Source organism: Chelon labrosus (genome assembly GCF_963514085.1).
Source record: "Chelon labrosus genome assembly, chromosome: 17".
Lineage (NCBI taxonomy): Eukaryota > Metazoa > Chordata > Actinopteri > Mugiliformes > Mugilidae > Chelon > Chelon labrosus.
Window position 1 is genome coordinate 10,850,796 of NC_140350.1, and position 24,394 is coordinate 10,875,189.

A 24,394-nucleotide genomic window follows, 5' to 3' on the forward strand; every position below is an offset into this window, starting at 1 on the left:
TGCTGCTATCACAGAAAACTGAAAAATATTTCGTGTCAGTTAAAGGTATCAGACCGGCTAGCCCTAACAAGACATACATTTGGTGTTAATTTGACAGTAAGCACCTGGAACGACTCTATCCTCTAATAAATAAGGGAGTGTGTTTTTACCAGACTGCATATCAATCAATTAAAATTGAAAATCTGATGATGTCTTCTTTGAATTCATAATACTGAATATTTATTCAAAGGGATTTTCAAGGGCTGAGTATTTGACTGTGATGTATTCGTGCTTTCTTTTAAATAAAGAATAAAATGGTGTTTTAGCTTTCTGGTGAAAGCTCTTGAAGACATAAGGGGATTTAAAAGAGTACATGACTTTGTTAGGTTTACGTTGCAAAGTAAATTCACTCACATCCATGATCTGGAGCTGTCTCCCAGGAGTGGAACATACCGAATGCCACAATCAATGTGTGGCTAATGAGGAGAGGGAAGTGGTTATGTCAGAACCGTGTCAGGCCTGTCACAGAAATCAATACCACGCTGTCAGTGTGACCATGCTGATTAATCTCTTTTTACATTACGAAAATTAAGAGAGAAATGACAAAAAGAAGTGTTTGATCTGTTTTTCAAGTATTGACAGTCAGAGCACAAAGAGCGGGACGTGACTCGCATACAGTATCTGCTGTTGTTATTAATAAGGATTAATAAAAGGCAAACGAATCCAATCCCGATAATCACAGTAGGGGAGGTAGAGTATGAGAGGATATCAGGAAAACTTGCAGATTACTTCTACCATTGCAGCTTTAATGACACTACTGGATAGATTACAGCTTTGTTCGTCTTACACCTGGATTGAGTGGATGTTCATTCACATTTTACTTGAGTGCCATACGACTGAAATGGATAAGTGACTGCAGTATTCTGGACACAGCATGGTGTTAAGTCCGATTTATGCAGAAGCAAAGCTAAACACAATAACAAAGCTAGAAATTTGTATTTACAGAGTACTGATCTGCAGCAGCATCCACAAGTAAGCTTAATATTTGCGTGATGTTCCTCTTCAGCAAAGACTTCAGATTTGCTTTTGAAGGAGCGCGTCAGATGCATTTATACAGTGTACTAAAATAAACTAAAAGCACTCAAACACAATGGTATATTTTGACAAATTGAATGGTAATGGTCAGCAGTGAGATGACATGTTGTTTGTCTAAAGGTCAAATTTGCGACTTAAGTCCAAGTCGTGTGAGGGAATGTGCGATTTTACCATCTCACACATTAGCAATTTTCCACAGAGAACCTCCCTTAACTGTTGCTGCACGCTAGCACTCTATCAGCGGGGCCCCCATTTCTTGATAAAGTGCCTAATTCTGTGTTTTAATGCAGGATTCCTGTCACTGCGAGCTGAACCTTTTTATGACAGACCCTCTGACAGGTAATGCTGTTCTAACCCTGCAGGGATGACAGGGCATCTGTAGAGAGGTGAGAAATGCTACATGCTAAGTGGCTGTCACACGATGGGTTGCAAGAGAACAGATGACAGTCACTTATCCACGTAGGTGGACATGGCTGTCAGAAGCTGAGCGCAGAGGCTAAGTTGTGATTAAGCGTCACTGTTCCTGTGTGAGCCTTCGGAGTGGAATCTTGCAGCCTCTTGGCATCTAGAGGACTTTTTAATCGCGGTGACGTTCGTATGATTAAGCCATGTTTAATTAAGTCGTAATAGAGCAAACAGCCTATGTCCAGGGAAATATAATTGATAACTGGTGCGAGTGAAGCCAAGAGTTGCCGATCATCATTTAAAACGTGTGACATCTTTGACAGAGAGGTTAATCTTTGGATCAGAGTGAACATACTGGTGCCATGTCCTGAGAGCAGTTCATCATCCAATCTGCTGCAGCTTGCATAAATACATGTCAAATAATGGATGCTTACTTTCCACCAGGCAGCCTTCCCGCTTGTCTCATTCAATGTTAGCCCAAATATCCTTTGTTCTGCTCCGGCCCACCTGCATAGCGATACCCCTGGGCACATTTCTGCTCCTTTTCCTGTAGGCTTCAAAGGAGCAAGAACATTAATGAACTGTTCAACAGACTCAGGCTCTTTGGTCCCTAAAGCAATGGCTAATGACTTGTGATCTCTCCGGAGAGCTGCCTTAACTAAAGCTCCTATATCAGATCATTACAGATCCATCCTTAGCTGCATTCTGTGCAAGTCTTTCTTCTTTTTTTTTTACCTCATATTATAAAGCCAGTCGCACACCTGATGAAGCTTGAATGCAACGCGTATTCCCAGTTCATGTCATTTTTCTTTTAATCTCACGTGTTTAACTGCTGTCTCCACGCTGGCTTTGTCAAATGCCACAGGGGTGCAGCTGAGATGGTGTGCATGAATGCCTCACTGGTGGATCGTTATTAATTATCATCAGGTAGATTTATCAGGCTGATGCAACGCAGGCTTGGGAATTTCATGCTCCGCTGTCACTGAGTTTCTTGAGATTTTACTGCTTGGTGCTATCAGTTGATAAGGACAAACAGATTTTACACCAAGAATGACTCTCACAGACTCTTGTAGCCTGGCATTCAATACAGTACAGTAGGTCTAAGTACATATTCACTGTTCAATGCTTGAGGCACATCCTCAGCAGGTTTTTATTTGCCAGACACAATGTACGGACATCTTTCACAATTTGTACCACAGTACAGTTTCTATAGCACTGTGGGCTTTAAGAGATAACATTAGAGAGAATCCAGAAGTACACAGTGTACATTTTTCTCAAAACTAAAATGTACTGAATAAAAAAAGAAATTCAGAGATGTATGTGTAGTGCTAAAAGTACAGCCCAGTCCTAAAACTCTTAGACCAGTGTTAATGACAATCAAGCACACGTACACACGTAGCCTACGCCAGTGCGAGCCATTTATACTTGTGCACTCGTCAGTCCGGTTTGCTCTCTAAAAACACCACCCAAACGCTAATCACCACTGTGTCTTTTTTGTCAGTCGGGTAAATTTTCAAATTGCGGAGATGGAGAAGCAGCTGGAAGTACTAAAGGAAATACGCTACTACCGACCAATCACAGCTCTTGCGGTCTGCATCAGCACAATGCATAGTTACATTACTAGGGAGGTGCATGTCAGGCTACGGCATTAGGATCTACGTAGGGTCTGGGCTGTCGCCCTAGCTACGGCGTCAAATTGACGCAGAAGCCTAAATTGCCTGTAAGTCAAACATCTCTGACAAGAAAAAAAAAAAAGCATGGGTTTGATATGTCATGAAATATTTTGTGTGTGATCGTGTCTGTTTTAAAAGAAACTAAAACGATACGTGAACAAATTAATGCACAGATTGATCCAACAGTTGCGTCTGCACATTTCTGGCAGCTGTAAACATAGTATTTTTCTGTATGCTAAGCAGACCATTTCTTTCAAAACAACGCTCAATATTCAAGATACTATCATACATTTCACTTCTTATTTAGTTAGTTAGTTCCCTTTGTAAAAATGCAGGCCTCATGGTACTAATACTGTATACATAATATGAGCTAGAATGGAGCAGTCTCATAATTGAATCCTCTGTTTTTGTGTGATGAATTTACTCTCAATTTGAAATGATTCTTGAATGAGTAAGAACAAAAGGGGCACTATATTTCTGCTCTTACTCCAGTTCTGAGCAGCAAATGGAAGATACATGTATTTCACTAAGTGCTCAGACGCATTCGGACAAGAAAACCTTTTATCCTATTTGATGCAGTGGCAACAGATAAAGCATTCAAATAAACATCAAGACGTTCCATATTTTTCTGTGGAGAAATGAAGTCTCCCTTCAGCTGAATCAACTTCTTATCATCGTTCAACATAATTGTCCACCAGCTGATTTGATTAAATTTTTTTGACCTTTTCCATGAAAAATTCGTGCAGGTTCCATCCACTTAAAAATTTCATCAGATCGTCTCGTAGCTGGTACGTTATTGTTCTCCTGAACGTCTACATAACAGTGGTCAAACCACTCCCTACCTTTGATTTGTCTGTCCAGAACACATTGCACCAAAAGGCGATATCTTTGCACATGATAATTGGAAAATTTAATTCTTTGAAAAACTGCTATTTGTTTGTTTGTTGACCTTTTGAATACCAAAAGACCACTTCACACTTTCTGATATCCACGATGCTTTCTCTCAAGTGTACCAGATTTTGACACTGTAGTGAAAAGAAGAACTGAATTGGAGGATTTGCTTTTAATTACGAAATTACATGGTGATTTTTTTATGATTCATGCCTTAGTTTTGATTAACGGGGCAACTTGTTTCATGTGTAAAAACACACCGTGGTGATTGCAGCGGACGGTTAAGTAAAAGTGCTTCTGAATAGGGTCATTGTGTAGCAGAAAGGAAAGAAAGGTGTGCGAGGCACTCCTGCAATCACAGACCCCGTCTCCTTGGCTCACGTCGTAATTTTTCCAAACGCGCCCGGTATTTAAATCATCTCTTTAGACTCTGCAAAAGCCATGGCCATATCCTGGTGACTAGCAGGTGTAAATGGAAACTGTTCAGCCCAGCTCTGCTTAGATTTGCAGGTGTATTTATTTTTATTTTTTTTTATTTTAGGCTGCCCTTTGCTGACATTTCGAAAACGCCTAAGTTAGCTAGCTGTCTGTCTGCCTGCCTGCAGAGAGAGCAGCTGCGCACATGCCCCTCGAATTGGGTTGCGGGGTTGCCAGGTTGTGGTGACAGATGGGTTGAAATTGTATGTTTGTGCTTTGTGTGTGAGTGTGTGTGTAGATTGCATTTGTGGTCGGACTGGCAACTTGGATAATATCAGGCAAAATATATCATTGTGTGCATGAAGGTTATTAATTTGACAGCCGTGAAAATAGTTCCTTGAGAGAAACTATAAAAATGCTAAGCAATAGTAGGCCGCCTTGAAATAAAAAAAGGAAGTGGGGAAAAAAAAAATGTGGAGTGACATCAACTTCACAATGTGTTGATAACACAAAAACGGCTTGTGTTTAGTTAATAATTGGCACGCAACGAAATTCAAATACTTGTGTGTCCCCACTGTTGGAAAGATTGGTATCTGTTTGCTTAGTAAACACAGATAGATGTGTCTCTGGATTAGTCTGTGCACTCTAATTTGTTGTATGAATGGTAATGCCCTGATTATTTGATACTGCTGAGAGAGAAATGATCATAGAATGCTTCACTGTTTAGCAACAGATCAGTGAATTACTCAGATTCAGAAAACTTTATTTGTCCCCGGGGGGGCAATTTAAGGCACAAGTGAGCAGCTTAACGTGCAAGTACAGACATTTTAAGGTGCGAAAAAACAGAGGCAGAACAAAATACAAAGTATATACAAGTTACCATGCCATAAATGTTTTGACTATCCAAAATGTCCATGGAAAATGTAAACAGACTGTATAAGTAAAGTGACTAAAGTGCAAATGTAAAGAGTAAACAGTAGTTACAGGTTACAGAGAATATGTATTTACAAGTTATAGCCGAGGTAGAATGGGTAATAAATAAAAACAACCAAGAGTCTCTGGTATGTAAGTATGGGGATGGGGGGCAAGGGGAGGTTGACTGTACTATGGCTGTGTGTGAGCTTGAGAAGAGTCAGAGAGAGAGAGAGAGAGAGAGAGAGAGAGTGTAGGGAGGAGTTGAGGAGGAGGATGGCTTTGGGGACGAAGATGGCTTTTCTCCTCTGAGTTCTGCAGGCGGGGCAGCGGAGACAACGTCCAGAGGGGAGCCACTGGAATGCAGAGTGGAGGACGTGTGAAAGGTCTTTGGTGATTTTTACTGCTAGGGTCAGTGTCTGTTGTTCATGAATTTGAGTAAGAGTTCTTACAGGCAGGCCGATGATCTTAGAGCAGACCGAAACAGTGCTCTGCAATCGGTTTCTGTTGTGGAGGCTGATGGAGTGGAACCAGCAGGTTATTGAGAAGGTGATGATGCTCTCAATAAAACTGTAAGAAAAAGTCTGTAGAATGTCTTTGCTGACTCCAAAGGAGCTGAGTTTCCTCAGGAAGTAGAGACGTTGTTGGCACCTTCTGAGAGGCTTCCCATGGATGATGGTGGTGGCTGCTGTGGTCAGGTCCCTCTGCTTCTTGGAGAAGGACACCACCATCTCCTTGGTTTTACTGACGTTCAGTTCCAGGCGTGAGCTGTCGCACCACTCTATGAACTCCTGAAGAGCTGGTCCGTGGTGATGTGAGGGTCCCGACAGCACAGACAGGAGAACTGTGTCGTCAGCGTACTTGACCAGGTGGCAGTTGGGCTGTGTGGATCTGCAGTCATCGGTGTGACTTACGCCTTTTTCTGTGTGCTATGCTTACTAATGGTTCAGTTACCAATGGTAACTAGGAGGTCAAGTAGACTTTTCTTTGCACCCTAATTTTACACAGGCCCAGAAGAGACAATTCAAAAGTAAAATTACTCTAGTAAAGGAATTTATACACAATTATAGCATAATTGCACAAGGACCTGTATTTGGACAGTGGGAGGAAGCCGGAGTACCCCGGAGAGAACCCACGCAGACACAGGGAGAACATACAAACTCCACACAGAAAGGCCCCAGTCGGCCCATGGATTCGAACCCAGAACCTTCTTGCTGTGAGGCATCAGTGCCAACCACCACATTTATTTTTACTTTCATAATTCTCTAAAAGCATTCGCCCTTTCCCCTGCTTGAAGTACACAGACTGTTGGGGCCACTACGGGGCTTGGATCAGCCAAATAAAGTCAGCGCTCTTTAGAAGTGTCCCTGGTAGTGCCTGTGATGAATCTTGCCCCCCAGTTGTTCGGAAAATCAATCGCAAAAAGGCTCTTTTATGCCGCACCTGGTGCCACAAAGGTTGCTAACACTCTAATGCTTAAAAATAATGACGTACAAACTGCTCTTTCTCTGGGACGACAGTCTACGGCCATTCTGTACAATCACTTCCTACTAGCTGATTTAAGGCAAGATTATAACCAAATTAAACATGGTTTATGTCTGATGGTAGAGATGATAGACTGTGTCTTCAGTAGATATTGCAGTTCACTACAGCAGCTTTAAACTGTATCAATACTTTTCGGTAGTGTGTCCGACACTAGTTCATTTTATGTATGGTACTATATTGGATGATGAGGATGTTTACGTCCTCTGCTGCTCACAGAGGCATAAATCAACCCTCATGCACTCCCATTATTTTCAGCCATCTCGATAGGTAGCTTATCAAATGTCAGCAGTCCTTAATTAGAGTCCTTACAGGGAGGTCACAATTGTCTCAGGAGCGCCTGTTCTGTGCATCGCATCCAGGGTTGATCCCACATCATAACACAATTAGGTGTTGCCAGCAGCAATGGTCGATAGCCTAATATGAAGTCACTTACACCAGGGAATGTAATAATTGCGTGGATGTTACTCTGTAACATGTCAGCGTTAATTAGCGATAAACCGCAGGACTGTGTGTACGCGCGGAATTCGGACTGTTTGAACAAAGGGAGCAGGCCGGAAAACAGACGGCAGCGGAGGACAATGATGAGGCACACGCGTGACCTTTTTGAATTTGAACCCACGTAAGAGGTGAAGGCTTTGTTTAATATTTAATCTAGTTCAGTTTTCACGTTTTTTTGTGACTGAAGCTCAGCTTGTCTGTGAGGAAAAAATAGTGGCGGTTTGATTGGCACAGCGTTTGCTCCACAGTGAAATCATGGTGCAAAAATATGTTTTCAGTTCCTTATGACTGCATTCAAATGAAAAAATAAATAAAATAAAAAGAAAGATAATGCAAAACTACATGAGCTCAAACATTCACACTAAAAATAAACAAATTCTACAGTCTACTTCGTTCTCTAAATCCAACAAGTATGGTAACTTGACAATTCAATAAAAAGGGATCACAAACCTAGAATTAAGGACAAAACCAAATGAAGCAAAGCTATACATTCTCAGATGAGTCCGTATTTAAATAATAAAGGGAGCTCCAATAACATCAGATAGGTGTAAAAACCCTGTCCTGTATTTTCACACACAAGTTTTCTGTGAGTTTCTCAGTTTGACAGAAAAAAAAAAAAAACCTTCACATCCACCAATTAATTCCATTCAGCAATACCTTAATAAGATGACACCTTAACATGGAGAAAGTCTTTCTTAAAGTTTCTAATCACAGGAAACCATAAGTCTGCAAGTAAAGGCCTAGAACTCGCCGAAGCCTTTTGTAACCCAAACAGATTCAAGCTTTCTGAAGCCGTTTAACTGCAGTTGAAATATTATTTATTTTGTATTAACATTTATGCGATTCCCTTTGTTCCTTGTGAGGACTCACATTGCATTTGGCGCCAGTAATCATTGCATTTCTGAGAAAATTCAGATGTGATTAAAGTTTGATGGGTAACTTAGAAACCACAGTAGTAGGGTTTGAGCATTTATTCATGTAATGAGGGACGGACACAGTCAACCAACACCTAACTGACAGCTAAGTGGCATTCAACTAGCAGCTGGGATATCAACTTGAACTCTGAATAACATTGAGAGTGAAGTACAGAACCAACCAAAACCATGTATGGAATTGCACCCCTTTTTAAAAAAGATACACATGCGTAAAGGAATGAACACGGAAACATATAAGGATGGATGTAATGCATACTGCTAGGGGGTGTGAGGTTCATGTTTAGACACACTTATTGTCCATAGGGAGAGCAAACATGATAGAAGGAGACACGATTGTCTTTGGAGGACGTGTCCAGCCCCATATGTTAATAAAGCACCACACAATATAAAAGCAGATGCTTGACAACATAGATTCAGTCTGTACTCACATGGCATCCTGAATCAGACTCGAGTTTGTATCTTCTTAAGAGTAAACTCTGCCTACATCAGATTTTGACTTCTCCAGTGGTTCTTTTTGACTTTGAAGATACTCCAGACACCTGTAAACTCTAAGAATCTACATCAAGTGTTGAAGGAAAGAGGTATAGGCAACATCTGTGAGCCTGTTTGGTGTTACCTACTTTTATTCTGTAAGCTCTTCCTTGGTGTTTCGTGTCCTGCTTTACTTCCTGTACCCCCTCCCCCCTTGATTGTTTGATTGGTTTCTCCTTGTGTGCTCCGGCCTCATTAGTTTCACCTGTGTCTTGTCACCCCCCCCCCCAGCAGTGTGTGTGTATATAGTCCTGCCTTTCTCTTTGTTCCTTGTCAAGCTGTCTGTAGACTAACCTGTTTCTTTCCTCGTTTCCAACCTGTTTTCCCTAGTCTCACATACCTTGATTCTTGCTTTCTCTTTCTATTAGATTTCACTGTTTTTGAATTTGTGTTTGGGGTTTTACCTGTCTACCCTGCAGCGCTTTTTGTTCCACATTTTATTAGTTTTCTTTAAAGTTCTTTTGTTTCCTGTTCGGTCCACCCCCTCGTGTCTTGAGTTTGCGTCCTACCTCACCGTAACATAACACTCTCAGACTTCGCCTTTGAAAACAATGACATATTCTTTTTGAAATCACAGCACAAATAAATCTTGCATGCTGTGCGCAGCAACAGTTTCACTTTGGACTGCTAATGGCTGAAGTGCAGCTACAAACTGCTTTTAATACAAAATGTCATTTTTTTTTTTAAATATCTGTGTTAGATTATAGAGATCTTTTTTTATATGAGTTCTTCTGGTCAATTCGAAGGGTTGACACTGTTTACCATGCTTCTCTGAGGTTCATTATAAATTGTTAAGTGTTGACACGCCACTGTGAGTTATATTCTAGGTGGGATGGCCTGCTCTGGCCACCTGAAGGATCAGTCACTGGTATACTTTTATATATAAAGCAATACTTGGACTATTGCCTTCCTACGTTTGTACCTTAATTGCCCAGATAAGTGCTGCTCCCTGCACAAGATCATTTGTTGCGTTCTGCCTGTCCTGAATTGGGTAAAAGGGCTTTTGTCCACTCTGCACCTTTTGCATGGAGTATGTTGCAGAATAACTGGAAACTGAGTTTATTTCATTGAGCGCGTTTAAATCCTAGTGACGGGAATTCCGGCTCTTTTCAAAGAATCGTCTCTTTTTGCTCAGCTCCACAAGAAGAGCCAGCTCTTATGGCTCTCAAACGGCTCCCGCATTATCCTGATTTAGCGAATTTGAATGGTTTGTGTGTTAAGCAATTTTTCATTAGCTGTTTTCATAAACTTAAAAAGTACAGGCCAATAAAGGTTATGGTCTTAACATTATGACAAGTCTTCAAGAAATACCAGATGCCTCAGCTTGGGTGTCCAGTTTTTACTAATTTCTTCACTTCTTCCTGACGCACTAGCATTTAAATCCGACTCCCCTCTCTCTGTCACTCTGCGTGTACCTGGCCTGGATCACTACTTTTGCTGTCTTTGGATTGTCAGCTGTCCCCGGCGGGAATCAGCTTTTCTCGTTGCCTACAAAGACTCCCCTCTTAGAGGCGGCTCGTTTGCGAAAATCTAAACTGAGAGTACTTGAGGCCGACTCCACAATATGCTCTTGTTTTTTATATTCTGCTTGTAAATTTGCTTTTTTTCCCTTTGTGTTTAAACCGTAATTTTGTAACTGTGTTTAGTATTTGCTGCTGCCTATCCTGGCCAGGCCTTCCTTAAAAAAGAGGTTCTTAATGTCAATGAGATCCTCCTGGTTAAATAAAAATAATACCATAATAATGGTGAATTTAATTCAAGTGAAACACAATCCACAGCACTCCAGTGATTAGGGACTAGTCAGCAAGACTGACAGGGAAGAAAATATAACAAAAAAGGAAGTTAAAAAATAAATAAATGTGAAAAAAGGCACTGAGTGCAGTCTGTTTACAGTACTGTACCCAGTTTACACTGCAGCAAGAGGACACAGTGGAGGTCACAGTAGCTCTTTCTGAGACTAAAACAAAACACCAGTTGGGGTCAACAGAATAGAACCTGCCCAAACACTGACATAAGAGTTCAGGTGTCACATAGCAGTTACATTCTCACATCTAGATTCATTTTGTATGTTCTTTCTGCTTGACTTTTTATTATTATACTTTGGTGTTTCTTGGGTTTTCTTGAAGGCAAACACAAGTAAAAGGAAACTCAAAAAACAAAGTAAACACGGTTCAGAGTCCAGTGTTGTAGAAGGGTCTATACAAAGACGTTATCTTAAAGGTCACATGTTGGTAGGTCCACAAATGTCTTCCACTCTGTTATGAATCTTCCATTTTTAACTCAAACATTTTCTCTCACTCTCAGTTGATAGGTCATTTTCTCTGAAATACATATCTCTCTTATAGTTTCAAGCCATTGTTCTAAATTTGAGGGCTCCTTCTCATACCATTTTCTTGTCATTGCCTTCTTTCTTAATCAACCTTAGTTAAATATCTGTCCTGTCAAAGCATAATCATTTATGTCCAAGATACGTAACCTTTGCTCCTGTGTCATCCTGCGCAGAATGTCCAACCATTTGGCAAAAGCTACCAACATCATCCTTTGTGTTCTCAAGTGTCTCAAGTCCCTCCCCAAGAATGTTGTCTTTCTCTTGAAGGTGGGAGAGTTCCCTCAGAATACTTCTGTGTTCTTGCCTCTTCCTCTTCTTTGCCATCCTTGGGCTGGGAGACGAAGAACACCGCCCAGGTGATGGGCTGAGGAACACAGGAGTAGAGCAGGCTGCTGGCAGACGAGCAGGCTGCTGGTAGTCACCGTACATATAATTCAAAGTTTCCAGTGACTCCTCTGAGGCTGGGTTTGTCGAGGTTCCTGAAGATGGAGAAGGTGGATGCACTTGCGGTGCAATCCTGTAGTGACCGTGTATACAAAAGAATAAATCATATTCGTTATGCTAAATAGACATAAGAGACACACTATAATAATAAAAATAGACACACATGTAACATGCACATTCCATGTGTACAGACAGAGTGATGGAAATGAGAAAAACGGTTTGTGGTTACTGGAAAGTATTTGCAGTCGGCGGAGCATACAGAAGCACTTTCACACAAAGAAGTTAAAGTTGAAAGTTGAAATACTTTGTTGGGACCTTTTGCCACCTGGGTCCCCCCTCTTGGAGGTGAGTTTCTTGCGGTTGAGAAGTATTGATCCCATCTTTTTAAACACTCCGTCACGTCCATGCCAGTGCTGGTAGAAATGTTCCCCGGGGAATTAGCAGCCATCTGGCTATCATTGTAATTCTGTGAGGACGAATCGTACAAATGCTTGTACTTTCAAACCTCCTCAGTCAATCTTTCTTCGCTTGAGACAAACCTATGGCCAATTTAGAACCAGTTAACGAGCACGTATTTGGATGGTGGGAGGAAGCCGGAGTACCTGGCGAGAACCCACGCAGGGGGAACATGCAAACTCCACACAGAAAGGCCCTAGTCACCTGATGAATTCAAACCCAGAACCTTCCTGCTTTGAGGCATCAGTGCTAACCACCACATCACCGTGCCGCCCGTAACCAGAAATACTAGGTGGAAATACGCAACTACCAAGCAGACCAATCACAGCTCTTGCGGTCTGCGTAGTCATATTTCCGGGGAGGTGCACGGCAGGCTATGGCGTCAGATTGACGCAGAAGCCTAAACCACCTCTTACTGTTATTGGTACCGCTTCTGAACTGAGAATCACCACTTAGCACTGATAGGGTGATTTATATATATGTATATATTTGCTTCCATGTGCTCTATAAGTCTTCTTTTCTCTGCGATGCCAAAAATAATAATAATAATTATAATAATAATAAGGAGGATATTTTCAACCAGTAATTATAGTTTCAGGACTTCGACTTTTTGCCATGAAGCCTCATCATCAAACTGCAAGAGTATACTATTTTAGCTGTACATGATCTGTTTTATTCATAACAAATTGTACCAAAGCAATTTGATGTACTTATATTTGTATTCACTTGTCTCCCCGGCAGTGCACGGATCTTTTTATGAGTGTGCTATTTTTGCATATAATCCCTAAACTGGAGGAATGTGGGATTGTGGGATACAGTGTGTATCACACAGATAGCTTTATCTTCTTCTTCTTTTCTTCTTCTTTTGTAACCGCTTGTCCTATGAAGGGCCACGGGGGGGCTGGAGCCTATCCCAGCTGTCATCGGGCGAGAGGCGGGGTACACCCTCGACAGGTCGCCAGATAGCTTTACCATGCTTAAATATTACCAGTGTTCCAAACATACAGATGTATACTTGGAATACTAGCCAAAATCTTAAGTTTGTCACATACTTCATATCAATCTAGGTCAGAAATGACCAGTCATACCCATGGCAGGGGAACAAAAGCAAAGCAGTTTGGACCATGAAAGGTGTTTGAATTAGCCATTTATCACTTAACTTTTAGTTTCCAAAGTCAGGTGAATCTGGGCGCGTCCCTTTCCACACACAACAGATGGCAACTGAGTGAAGCCGTGGTGGTTAATATTTAGGGTGCATGCTAAGCGATCACTCGAGCTTTAAAGGGCATATGGCACAAGTCGTACAGGAATTAAATGGCTGGCGGGAACAGAAGGCCAATACCTTCTTCACCTTTTTAAGCTGACAAAACAGCCTTTGCATAATATATGACGATGCATATTGTTGCGGTAGTAGAAAGGTAACAACTTTGCTGACTATTAGTTGGCCCGGTGGGAGCTTCTCAAGCTGGTACAGAGTACGGGAATCCTGAGTGATGGGACAGCGGATTCCATCAAAACATCAGGCTTTGCGCACAGTAATCAACTGCTTGCTAAATGTGACATAAAAACCCTGAAATGCTGGCGCTCAGTGTTAAAATGACATGCGTACAAGTCTGTAACGTAACCTAGCAACCTGGCCAAGGATTTTCTTTAAAAAAATGTCAAATTCAGGTGGCCTTGTGAAGCTCTACCCCAGGGGTGTCAAACTGATCCGTGAAAGGGCCATGTGGCTGCAGGTTTTCATTCCAACCATGCAGCACCCATGCAGTGGGTGTGGCTGGCAAGTTTTTGTTCCAATCAAGCAAGAGGACACCTGAAATGACTGCGTGAAGGCAGTTCAGTTGATTGATTGAGCCAAGTCAGGTGTGCTGCTGCATGGTTGGAATGAAAACCTGAAGCCGCATGGCCCTTTCACGGATCAGTTTGACACCTGTGCTCTACCCCGTATTTTTTGTTAATTTTAAGTTCAGAACTTCTGAAACATGGACATAAGAGCTAAATTTCATCATTTTTGCGTTTGTTCATTTTCGTGTGTTTACGTAAGCCTCAACAATTGCTTATTTTTCTCTGGGCAGGGTTGAAATTAAAGAGCCTCAACTTGCCACCTCTGTCGCGGCTCTAGCAAGACAACATATTAGGACAAGGAGCGTGAGACTCCCAAATACCCCCCTACCCCGCAAAAAAAAATCCAATTTTAAATAAATCAACAAAGCGAACACAGAAAATAGTATAGGTTTAGCTATTTGGTTTTTAGGAGACCCGGATGACAGCTTCTGCGCCCTCTGGCACATGGTTTTCTGCTTTTTTATTTTATTTTTTAAATTTTTGTTTGTTTTTCAGCTCTTTTTACAATTAGACTCACCAGAAATGAATTGTGTACATGCAACAATCCAGCGCACAAACCTTCCCGCCGCTTTTTACGCAACCAAACACGCACGTCCAGCTTCAAGGCCATTTTTATTCACAGTAAACTATTTAATTTAATATTTATTCACTTGTGGAGTTTAATTTTCTTTATTTTTGTCAGTGTTTACACACCCTGAAGTCTGTGTTAATGAGGCTGAATAGACTTCCACAGAGCTCAAACATACAGATTCCATCCTTATTAGGATTTTATACAGGAACTGGGAAGTCCCCAGGGAGCAGGGACAATTTCAAGAACCTGGGAAGCTGCGTTTCTCCACGGGGATAGTTTTACATTCTTAAAAAAAAAAAGGCCCTGCCTTGGTGGTATTATTCTCTAAAGGCTCAGGATTTTTCAGCATGGGGCTTGTAGTGTTGAATGTTGCTTATTGATCAAGTGCACTATTTTCTGCTGCACAGTTTTACAACCCGAAGCTGCAAACATGATGTTTTGCTTGTACAGTAGTCTGTGGCCAGCAGTAATCAGGACTGAGCAGCCTGGGGATATTTTAGAATCGATGGACTGCTGCCAGAGTCCGGGCTTTGTTCTTTTTTTTTGCCGAGGATGCCATTCAAAAACAATTTTTAACTGTCCCACTTTGACGCAACAACAGATTCAATTGTGTAATATTTCCAGAGTTTTGGCCCTTGCTGTGGAAAGGCAGATCACAGTGCGCTTCATTTCATCCCTGAGAACTTCCTGAACAATAGCTATTTGGAAATTGGAATTAGTTTAACTTTTGGGAGAAAGGGAAAAACAACAACCCAAAAAACTAAAAAGTTTTCAACAGCACATTCAATTTCCTTCCAGGTTTTAAAACACACTGGTCCAGTCCTACTCTGTATTAACAGATGCCTGCAGTCAAGTTATTGCCCGGGTTTATATTTTTGCAACCGAGCAGAAACAACAATGGCGATGATGAGACGGACCAATAAGGTGAAGATTACATCAGTTTTTGTGACATGATGTGACTAAATCTTTCGACCCATTCATCAGAAACACTTTTGAGATAAATTTAGGAACAAATAGGCCTAAGTTGGAACAAAATACTCTACAACCAGGCAAGGGACAAAAGAACAAACATCCTTGTATCAGATCAGAAGCTTCTGCAGGAAGTCAACAGAAATCACAGACCGGATTGTTTTTTTTTACTGCAGATTTTGATAAGCCAGCATTCTGTCTAGCTATCTTTCTGTGTGTCTAGTTGAATCTGACATACAGTATACTGCACGGCGAATCGCTACCAGAGCAACCGTCTTGGCAAGCAGGGTGATATTTATTAGTTGAAACATTCATAGACTTTAGGACATGATTTTATTTAAGGAGAAGGAAAATTACGTTAATAGTTCCCTTTGGCTCAGAGGTCAGTCTTGAACCTTTATTTTCATCAGCAACCATAGGACACATTCAGAGCCTGGTCAAGTAGAATCTATTGTAACATCACCTTAACATTTTTCCGAAGGTTAAGAAATGTGAATAGAGTCATTCCACTATTGTCTGCAGCATCAGAAATGTTGATCTTTTATTAACCTGCACCGCTTTACGTGATGACCCAGTTTTGTTGAACTCACACTACAGCTGCGGTGTGGAATCTGAGTGAAGGGCTCTGCTCTCGTCTATAGTCAAACAACAAAGGCCTTATGTTAGAATGGACTTCCTACACACACTTATTGCTCACACCGTAGGAAGTTCTGTAAGGGAGATGATGCCACGGACAAAATGGCCCAGCTCCAGTCACCATGGCCATTCAGGTATAGATTGTTAAAGAGACGAAGTGACACTTTTCAGTGTAGCCGTATTCATCGCAGTCCTTGCGTTGATAGAATGGCAAGAAAAGAATCAGATTACTAACATTTGCTTATTATCCAATTTGTTCCATTATGAAATGCACACGATCCATGTGTGCATAATGCAGTATAATGCGCACATGAATCATGTGACTCAGCCTTGTCCTAACAGTGTGGTTAAGGACCCTGAGGACAATTGTGGATTAAGAAGCAGAGTGCGTTATTTTGCATGAATCTGATTTTTGATTCTCAGGCAAAGGACACATGTATCTTTAAAAATGTCTGTCGAGCTGCAAAGATAGTTCATGTTTGTCCTATATGATAATCACATAATAGGAAAACACACGTTGTACTGTTATTTATTTTGCACATATGAATTTAAAGTGAACATTGCTTAAACCAGAGGTTTTGTGTGTGTGTGTGAATTCCTTTCTCTTACAGAAGGCAGTCTCGTCTCAGATAAACCACTCCTGACAGTAAGGAGTAGGCCTCATTGGGTGTGGAAGCAGCACTGACATAGTCTCAATGGTGAATTGATTTCCTGATGGCGTCAGGTCAATTTCTTGTAGTTAGTGGTCAATTCCCCCTTTAACGGATTATTCAAACGAGCGTTCTGAATCTGTGCATATCCACCGCTCACAGTCACTTTGTCACCAAATGAACATCACTATAGTAATGTGTTAGTCAACCTTCAAATGTTAAATTCCCCAGTGACCTTGGGCTATATTGCGCAAAGTTGGACTTAATTATTTCACTCAGTTTCATTCGGCTGAATGTTTTTACTCAACCAGTGTGTGAAAAGCAATGATCTGGGATCAACCTGTCAAAAATGATAAAGATGCAAGTGGACTCATGATAGTCCAGAGATTTATTTTATCCAGAATCAGACATCTTTCAGGCTAAAACCTCGACTGGCTGCTGGTCTCAAGAACCATTTATTTAATGCATAATTAAAACAACGTGTAAGGGCATTTCACATATAAATTGATTCTTTAATATTCGAGGCAAACTACACAATGTTCACTTTAAGTTTAATGTATGATGTTACACACACATCACGCCCAGATGCGATATAGATGAACGAGTGGATGGATGGTTATGAACAACATTTATCTAATTTATCTAATTCATCCAGGAATTATTGCAAATTAGTCTCAAATATAAAAGTTAAACTGGGTTTACTACAGAGCAAAGCAACAAATCGTACTAGTCGTCGTTGTCTTAGTTAAAGTGTATTTGGTATTTGGCACCAAACCGTAGATCCTTTAAATTTTGTAAGTTGCAAGTGGAAGCAGCCACGGATCAGAAATCCAGCACATCGCCCGACATCTTTCCCTTTGTTCATGTCATTTAATGGCTAGGAGCACCCCACACGCGCGCACTACTCCCTACATTAGCACAGAATGTTGGCACTGTATCCAATTCATGAGTTGCAGAAACGTCTAATACCTACATAATTACTTATGAGCTGATAGATGACAGGGCTGGACCAGCATGAAATTCCCATAGCACGGCTAATTAACAGGTTATACCACAGCCCTCGGTGATCTTAACACATTTTCCCATTTACCGCAGGTCTCATTAAATTCCTTTCCAGAATTTACACAAAGCAGCATACAGGAGGTTTACCTCATCCAGCACAAAGGGCAACAAGAAGAAAAAGTACTTCCATTTCTGCGAGTTTTACTCGGAGTTTGACTGCTACGTAGACTGCAGGCTTGCAGAAAAATTCACCTGCGACAACCGCATAAAACAATTAAACATCAGAAAACTGTGGCTACAGCAGTAATGCACTCTACCCCATGAGAACGGTGCTATCACAGCAGCTCTGCAGCAGTGTAGTAATTGTTAGAGCCTCATGGGACGTGGGAAGGGATGCATTGCCCGGGCCTGTACTCTATGCACTGTATTAGTCACTTTGCAGTGCGGCGCAAATAAAGCAGGAGTGAGGGGCTACCCAGCAACAAGAGAAAATGTAGATTTTGGCTAATCTACACGACTCATCATGTATCCATAGATGCTATACATTTTAAGCCATTTTGCCTTCTAATACATGCCACTGAGCAGCTGTTCCACATCAGTGCTGCCTATCCAATGGCTCCATCTGTGGGCAAGAAAAGCATTGGGGAGGATAAAACATTTTCATTTAAGTTATTATCAGTTGACTATTTTTCTTGAGTAGTTTTTGTTGTTGACCAAAGGTCCTCAGTCCCCGAAACTTCTTTATGTGCGAGTATAATGGAACTGAAAAGTCTTTTCTCCTGACACTGTCACATCTGAGACGGTAATTACCATTCTTGTGCTGTATCTCTACATTTGGTGTAAGAAATGCTCCTACCGCGGCTATTCTGGGAAAGAGAAAGACATTGCACAGCTAGTGTGTAATCTGGGGAAAGTGCTTCCAGTGCAAGTGTAGGAGGAGGAGGGGGGGGCTGTATAAGGTTTGCTAGGTCCTTTGAGACCCAACTGTGCCAGAGGATAGGGCCACACTGGCCTCCATACTGTAGCAGTCTTTCACTCCCAGGGGAAGAAGTGAAAGGAGAGTGAAGGGTGGTCTAAGAAGGTCATCAAAAAAAGATAAAGACGATGGCAGAGGCAACTAAACTTTAGTGTGCCCTTCAACGCGCGGGCCGACGCCTCGGGCAGCGGCACTGGAGGAATATGATGGAAGGTGAGGGAGAAGAGGAAAAAGCCAGCGGCTGGTGTCAGCGGGAAACCACCCCTGAGGGAGATACAGTGCTTGGTGGGGCAGCTGCTGTGTCTGGCCATCAAATGGACCATAGACCATTTCAAGTGCCGTACTGCTGAGTGCAGAATTCAGCTTAGAGAATGATCACGAGGCTCTGCAATGGTTGGAAAGCATGAAACTCTGCAATTACCCACTGGCTGTTGTTGGCGCGGACACTCCTTCACATAAGTGACTTCGTTCCACGTTCCCGTTCTCTAGAGAAGGGTCAACCCACTCCACCACACATGCACACGCGCACACAATCTGCTTGTTCGAACAGGTGGGCAGCAGTACATAAGCAGAAATAAGAGGTAATAATAGATTTATCTGCCGGGTCCTTTGTCTTAGGAGACTGCTACTCCATAGTGATTATATGAAATAGAATTTACAATGACTCATATATATTTTTTTCCATACATCTGATGGTGACTAGCACAGATCAAATGGAATAAAAAGACGTTTGGTGATTACATGCTTCAGAATAGTTGACCTAGTTCCCTTTGAGGGATCATTTTTGTTTTATTCTTGTATTTTTAAGGTCAGTAAATTGCAACTCTTCATACAGAGAGTAAGAGTAACTGCTGTTTGCATCCCACTCAAACAACACACCCCAACAAGGATGAAAGTATAGAGGAGTGAAATATCACACACAAGTCACTGGTAATTGCAGGTTGCTCTTTCCTCAGGATTTCTTCCTTCGCCCCGGTGGACGAAGGCCTCCTCATGTAGACACAGTAATGTCGAGTTTGATGTACAGCCTGCTCAAACTGATGCACAGCGGCAGTCCCGAATCACAGCTACTATCTCCGTGCCAAAGCCTGTTGCCCGTAGGTCTGCGTTTGCGTTTTCCTGCTCGCCCTGCAAGATGTGCCCACAATAAACTGCACTGCTGCGTGCAGAAAACACACGGCCACACTGTTAAGGCGCGGACCCGTTTTTCAGATGTGACGCATCCCGACCCAAACATGTGTAGCGTGTACGTCAGAGCACACCGGGGGTGAGTCACACTTTGCGTCATTCTAGCAGACGTGTATGCAAAGTGACTCTCTCCCTACATCATGCTGTATTCAAAGACTGAGAGGCAGAAACCCAAGGTTGATCGTGACCCGTATGGCATTATGTAACAGTTGTTTGTGGGTAACACAGTGATCAAACTGGAAGGAAAGCTGCGGTGGGAGAATCCAGAAAGTCGAGGACTGCTTTGAGCTAAATGCAACATAACATCAATAGAAATTGTGCAAGTTTAGCCTGTTATCGCGTTGTGATGCAGCAGTCAACGGTAAATTCAGAGTGCTGGGTTTTGCAGATATTTGGACATAATCTTTGGCTATGGAATGTCAGTGGATAACCAAAAGTAGTACCTGTAAAAATGTTCTGGGAATAACATCAGCTGTATCAACACCTGCACGAGTTGACAGGTTGGCAAGAGTTAACCTAAATATATTATGAAATCATATTTATTGCCACACATACAAGGAATTCGTCTTGGCTTGGTGCAATAAACATTAAAAAATACTGTAAGTCTAATTAAGAAACAAGAACAATTTTAAATATACAAGGAATACAGTAACTCCATGGATGATATCCATGTAACACTTTTTTTTTTTTTTTTGGAAAAATTATCTCACACAAATCCCACTGTTTATTTGTGCAATGCAAAACAATCCATCCATTCATTTGCATCAATATATCCTGGAGCTTGTCCACTGTTATGTGGCTGCGAATTGAGAGTGCTACTGCCCCTGAAAACTGTAAAAAAATAAATAAAAAAATAAAAATTAATAAAAATAAAAAAATAAATGAATAAACATTTCACAACAATGACTCACACCGTTAACTCTGAACCTTTCTAAAACATTTCATCTGCGACTCTACCTAATTAAACGCGTCAAAAACGAAGCGAAACAATGCCACATCAATTTCAGCCGCAGTGGCCTTGGTTGTTGTAACCTTCTCATCAGTGGTGGATTGTGTTACAACGACTGATATGACCTAGTCTTGGCAGAGGTTACTCAAAGGTGGGAACTTTTAAAAACTCCGTACTTTATACTTTGAAATTAAAACTGTTGCCTCCCAGCCATTGTGTGTTATTTATTAATTTTTTTTTAACAAACTGCCAACAATTCTTCAGCTTGTTTAACAGCCTTGACATCACTCTGCAAACTCTGATCTTTTCTATTGTACTGCCTGTAATTGGTCTGCAATAATCTTTATACAAAAGCGGCACAGAGAGGCGTCTCGGCAGCAGAGCTCCTTAAGCTAATGGTTAATATCGCCGAGGTGCTCCGCTGAGCGTTTTTTAGATGCTTATTTGTGCCGGCTGCCATGCGGTACTTTAATGGCTCTCTTATTAGTCATCCAGTCATGCTAAACTGACACTGAAGCTGTGCTGGAATTACGGCCAGCGCCACACAACGGTGATGTGGGTGTTGATGATAATGGTCCCTGTTTTTTATATTTGTCATTCCAAATTAACGTGAGGTGATTACGACGTCTTTATATTCATTCATCGGATAATTTAGATTGGCGTTATTGTTATATAATGTAAAACCGCAACCATTCACGCTCATGATCTTACACTCTGTAGTACACTTTGTTGATTCCTGTTGAGAGACGTAGTCGTTACGCAGTCAGACTACACAGTGTATTGATTGTGCTCTATTCAATTCTGCCCTGTTCACAAACTGCTGTTTGAATGCAGACATGACTGCCACCAATGATTTAATGAGCACACACAAACACGCACACACACGAACACACACTATATGCATGCACCGTCTCAGCAGTCGGCTGAGGGGGAATCAGCAGAAAAATGATGCAAACCAACAAACCAGTAGTTGCCTTCATTTGTGGTGACAAAACCTGGCAGAGTTTTAGGCTGTCAATCTGAATGTATTAAATAGGATGTAAGAGAATTGCATCGGGAAACTGAAACAAAAATTTTAAACCAATTTGACCCAAGATCTGGAATTTTAAGACTAATAAAATTGGATCTGGTATTAGTTTTCAAAGCATCTGTTGTTTTTTTACAGATCAAAAACTTAAATCATTAAAATAGATTTGCATTCACATCATTCAGTACACTATATAAAACAATAATTCAATATGCTGTAAAGGCAACATAGAAAGAAACTACCGGTTGCTATTGAAAGCTCATGAGGTAATCCAATTATAATCTAGCAGTAAACATCTCTGCACCCTTGGCAATCGCTGAAGAAGTCGCACAGTACCAGCTAGTAACTCAGCAGTATTTCATAACCACTCTGCCTAATATAGTTATCCGTGATGAAAATGCTCAATTACCTGTGCTACCGGAGCAGCTCCCCTGGTTATAAGCAACAAGCTGATTATCCCTAGCCCACAACCTTTCCTGCGAATCGTTAGCCAGCTGCAGCGGCTAAGGATTTGGAAAACATAATGATATTATGCTAATGTGGAGATATTGCTGGATTGACATTTCCAATGATTGGGATTAGTGCTCCCATCCATTTTCCCACCCACACAGCAATAGCTTAAGGTCTCTCTGTCACAAGAACATGCTTTTAACATTGCTGGTGTCAAAGGTAATTTGTAGTGTTACTCAAGTGGGCTTGTTTCACTGCAATTAGTTTATTTTCCTTGTGTAATGAATGCGTACCCCCAGCTGTCTGCCTTTTGGAGACAATTAGACCAAAAAAAAAAGAAGAAGAAAAGAACTCATTCCAATATAAGGGACAGAGCACTACTGTGGTTGTTTGTTGTTGTTGTTTATTTATTTTGGGGCGGATACCTAGGGTCTTTCAGATGTGAAAGGTCAATCTTTAGCTTACCTTTTGAAGAAGCCACTAAGTGCAGTGTGTTTGAATGATGCTGTATTGCTTAAAGAGGCAACTGATTGCTTTCACATGTCACGAGGAGCAGGCTACTATTCAGCTTGTCACAAACGTATTTCCAAGTCTATAATACTCACTATTCTACTCACAGCGTCGTCATCTATAGGATATAAAGGCATATTGTGTGTAAATCCAGTGCTGTGGTTTGCTCTGGTTTCTGGTTAGCTCCTTGTTAAGTTTGGTTCGCTGTAGTAGATCAATGTAGAACAAAATATGGAAACATGAGAAAATGGAAAATCCAATTTTAACCCATCCATCCTCCCCAACCTCCTCGGTTATTTCAGCCTGCACAAAAATGGTGGATTGACTTTTATTTTTCCAGCTTTGTCATCACTACAGTCGTATCGCCAGTATAGCTTTATAAAATACAGATAACAGCACAATAAACAAGTCACGGTGTACCAATTTGTACGCTTCTCTGTGTGCGTAGGCTGAGCAAATGCTTCAGAGAGATGGCTCCTCTGGTCAGCCTACTCTGTTTGGCAATGCGTTGTCATGCCTGCTGTAACTCAATACTATATCTGTATCAGTTATTTAGGATGGGGCATTTCTGTCAAGGCCAGTACAGGTCACACAACAGCATTAACTGGAATTAACTGGAATTCTCTTTCCTTTTCCACAGGCACCCATAAATTCGTGACAGAGGGAGAATATCTGGAGCTAACAGCCATCACCAAAGAGCAGTCGGGATCGTATGAATGCATCGCTTCTAATGACATCTCCAACCCTGATGTCAGGACAGTGCAAGTTACTGTCAACTGTAAGTTCCACATTCATGTTCAAACTACATAATGATGTTACTGTTGTGGAGCAATTCTTTATCACGGTTTTGATAATATTCTCTTAGGAAAGCTTTGTAAGTGAGAGGCCAAAAAATAACTCTTCCAGTCTGAAGTATTCACATTTAAAGTAATTGTATAGGCAGACCAGATCACAAAGAGCCCTGTCTACGTTCACAAAAAATAATAATAATTCACCTTGTTTTATAGATCCTCCCTTCATTTCCAAGGCAAGGAGTACGGGAACTCCGGTCGGACAAAAAGGAGTCCTGCAATGTGAAGCCTCTGCTGTCCCAAGGGCAGATTTTGAGTGGTATAAAGAAGACCGCAGGCAAGTCTCTGCTCTGTGATTCTTAGAGCATCAAAATAGTTTGAAGTCATTATTACAGACTCACAAAGACACATATTCTACTATAGACTGTGGATTTAGTTAATTTTGAATAAGCCTGACTAGATTATATTTAAGTGATAGCTTTACTGTAGTTAAATAAAATAGCGTTTTTGACATAATGAGATAATCATTCATAGCCTGCATTTTCCTTTTCTGCATGGGCGACATATCTATTTTTAATCCTATTATGGAAAAATTAAATTAAAAAAAACTTAAATCAGTTCATTTGCAAAACAGCCACAGACACCAAGGGCAATTTTTATTTTTATTTTTTTACACTGTAATTGGTTTATGTCATTGAAGTGTGGGATTTAAATGTTTAG

At 41.2% G+C, this 24,394-nt stretch overlaps 1 protein-coding gene across 1 annotated transcript in view; it reads left to right on the top strand.

Moving 5' to 3' along the window:
- The window catches only part of opcml (opioid binding protein/cell adhesion molecule-like), a 161,904-nt gene that overhangs the window by 134,162 nt on the left and 3,348 nt on the right, over positions 1–24,394 (top strand). The window contains exons 4-5 of the mRNA XM_084565523.1: positions 23,524–23,661; positions 23,891–24,011. Of these exons, the coding sequence (XP_084421649.1) occupies positions 23,524–23,661; positions 23,891–24,011 (259 nt within the window). The remainder of the gene's footprint in view (positions 1–23,523; positions 23,662–23,890; positions 24,012–24,394) is intronic.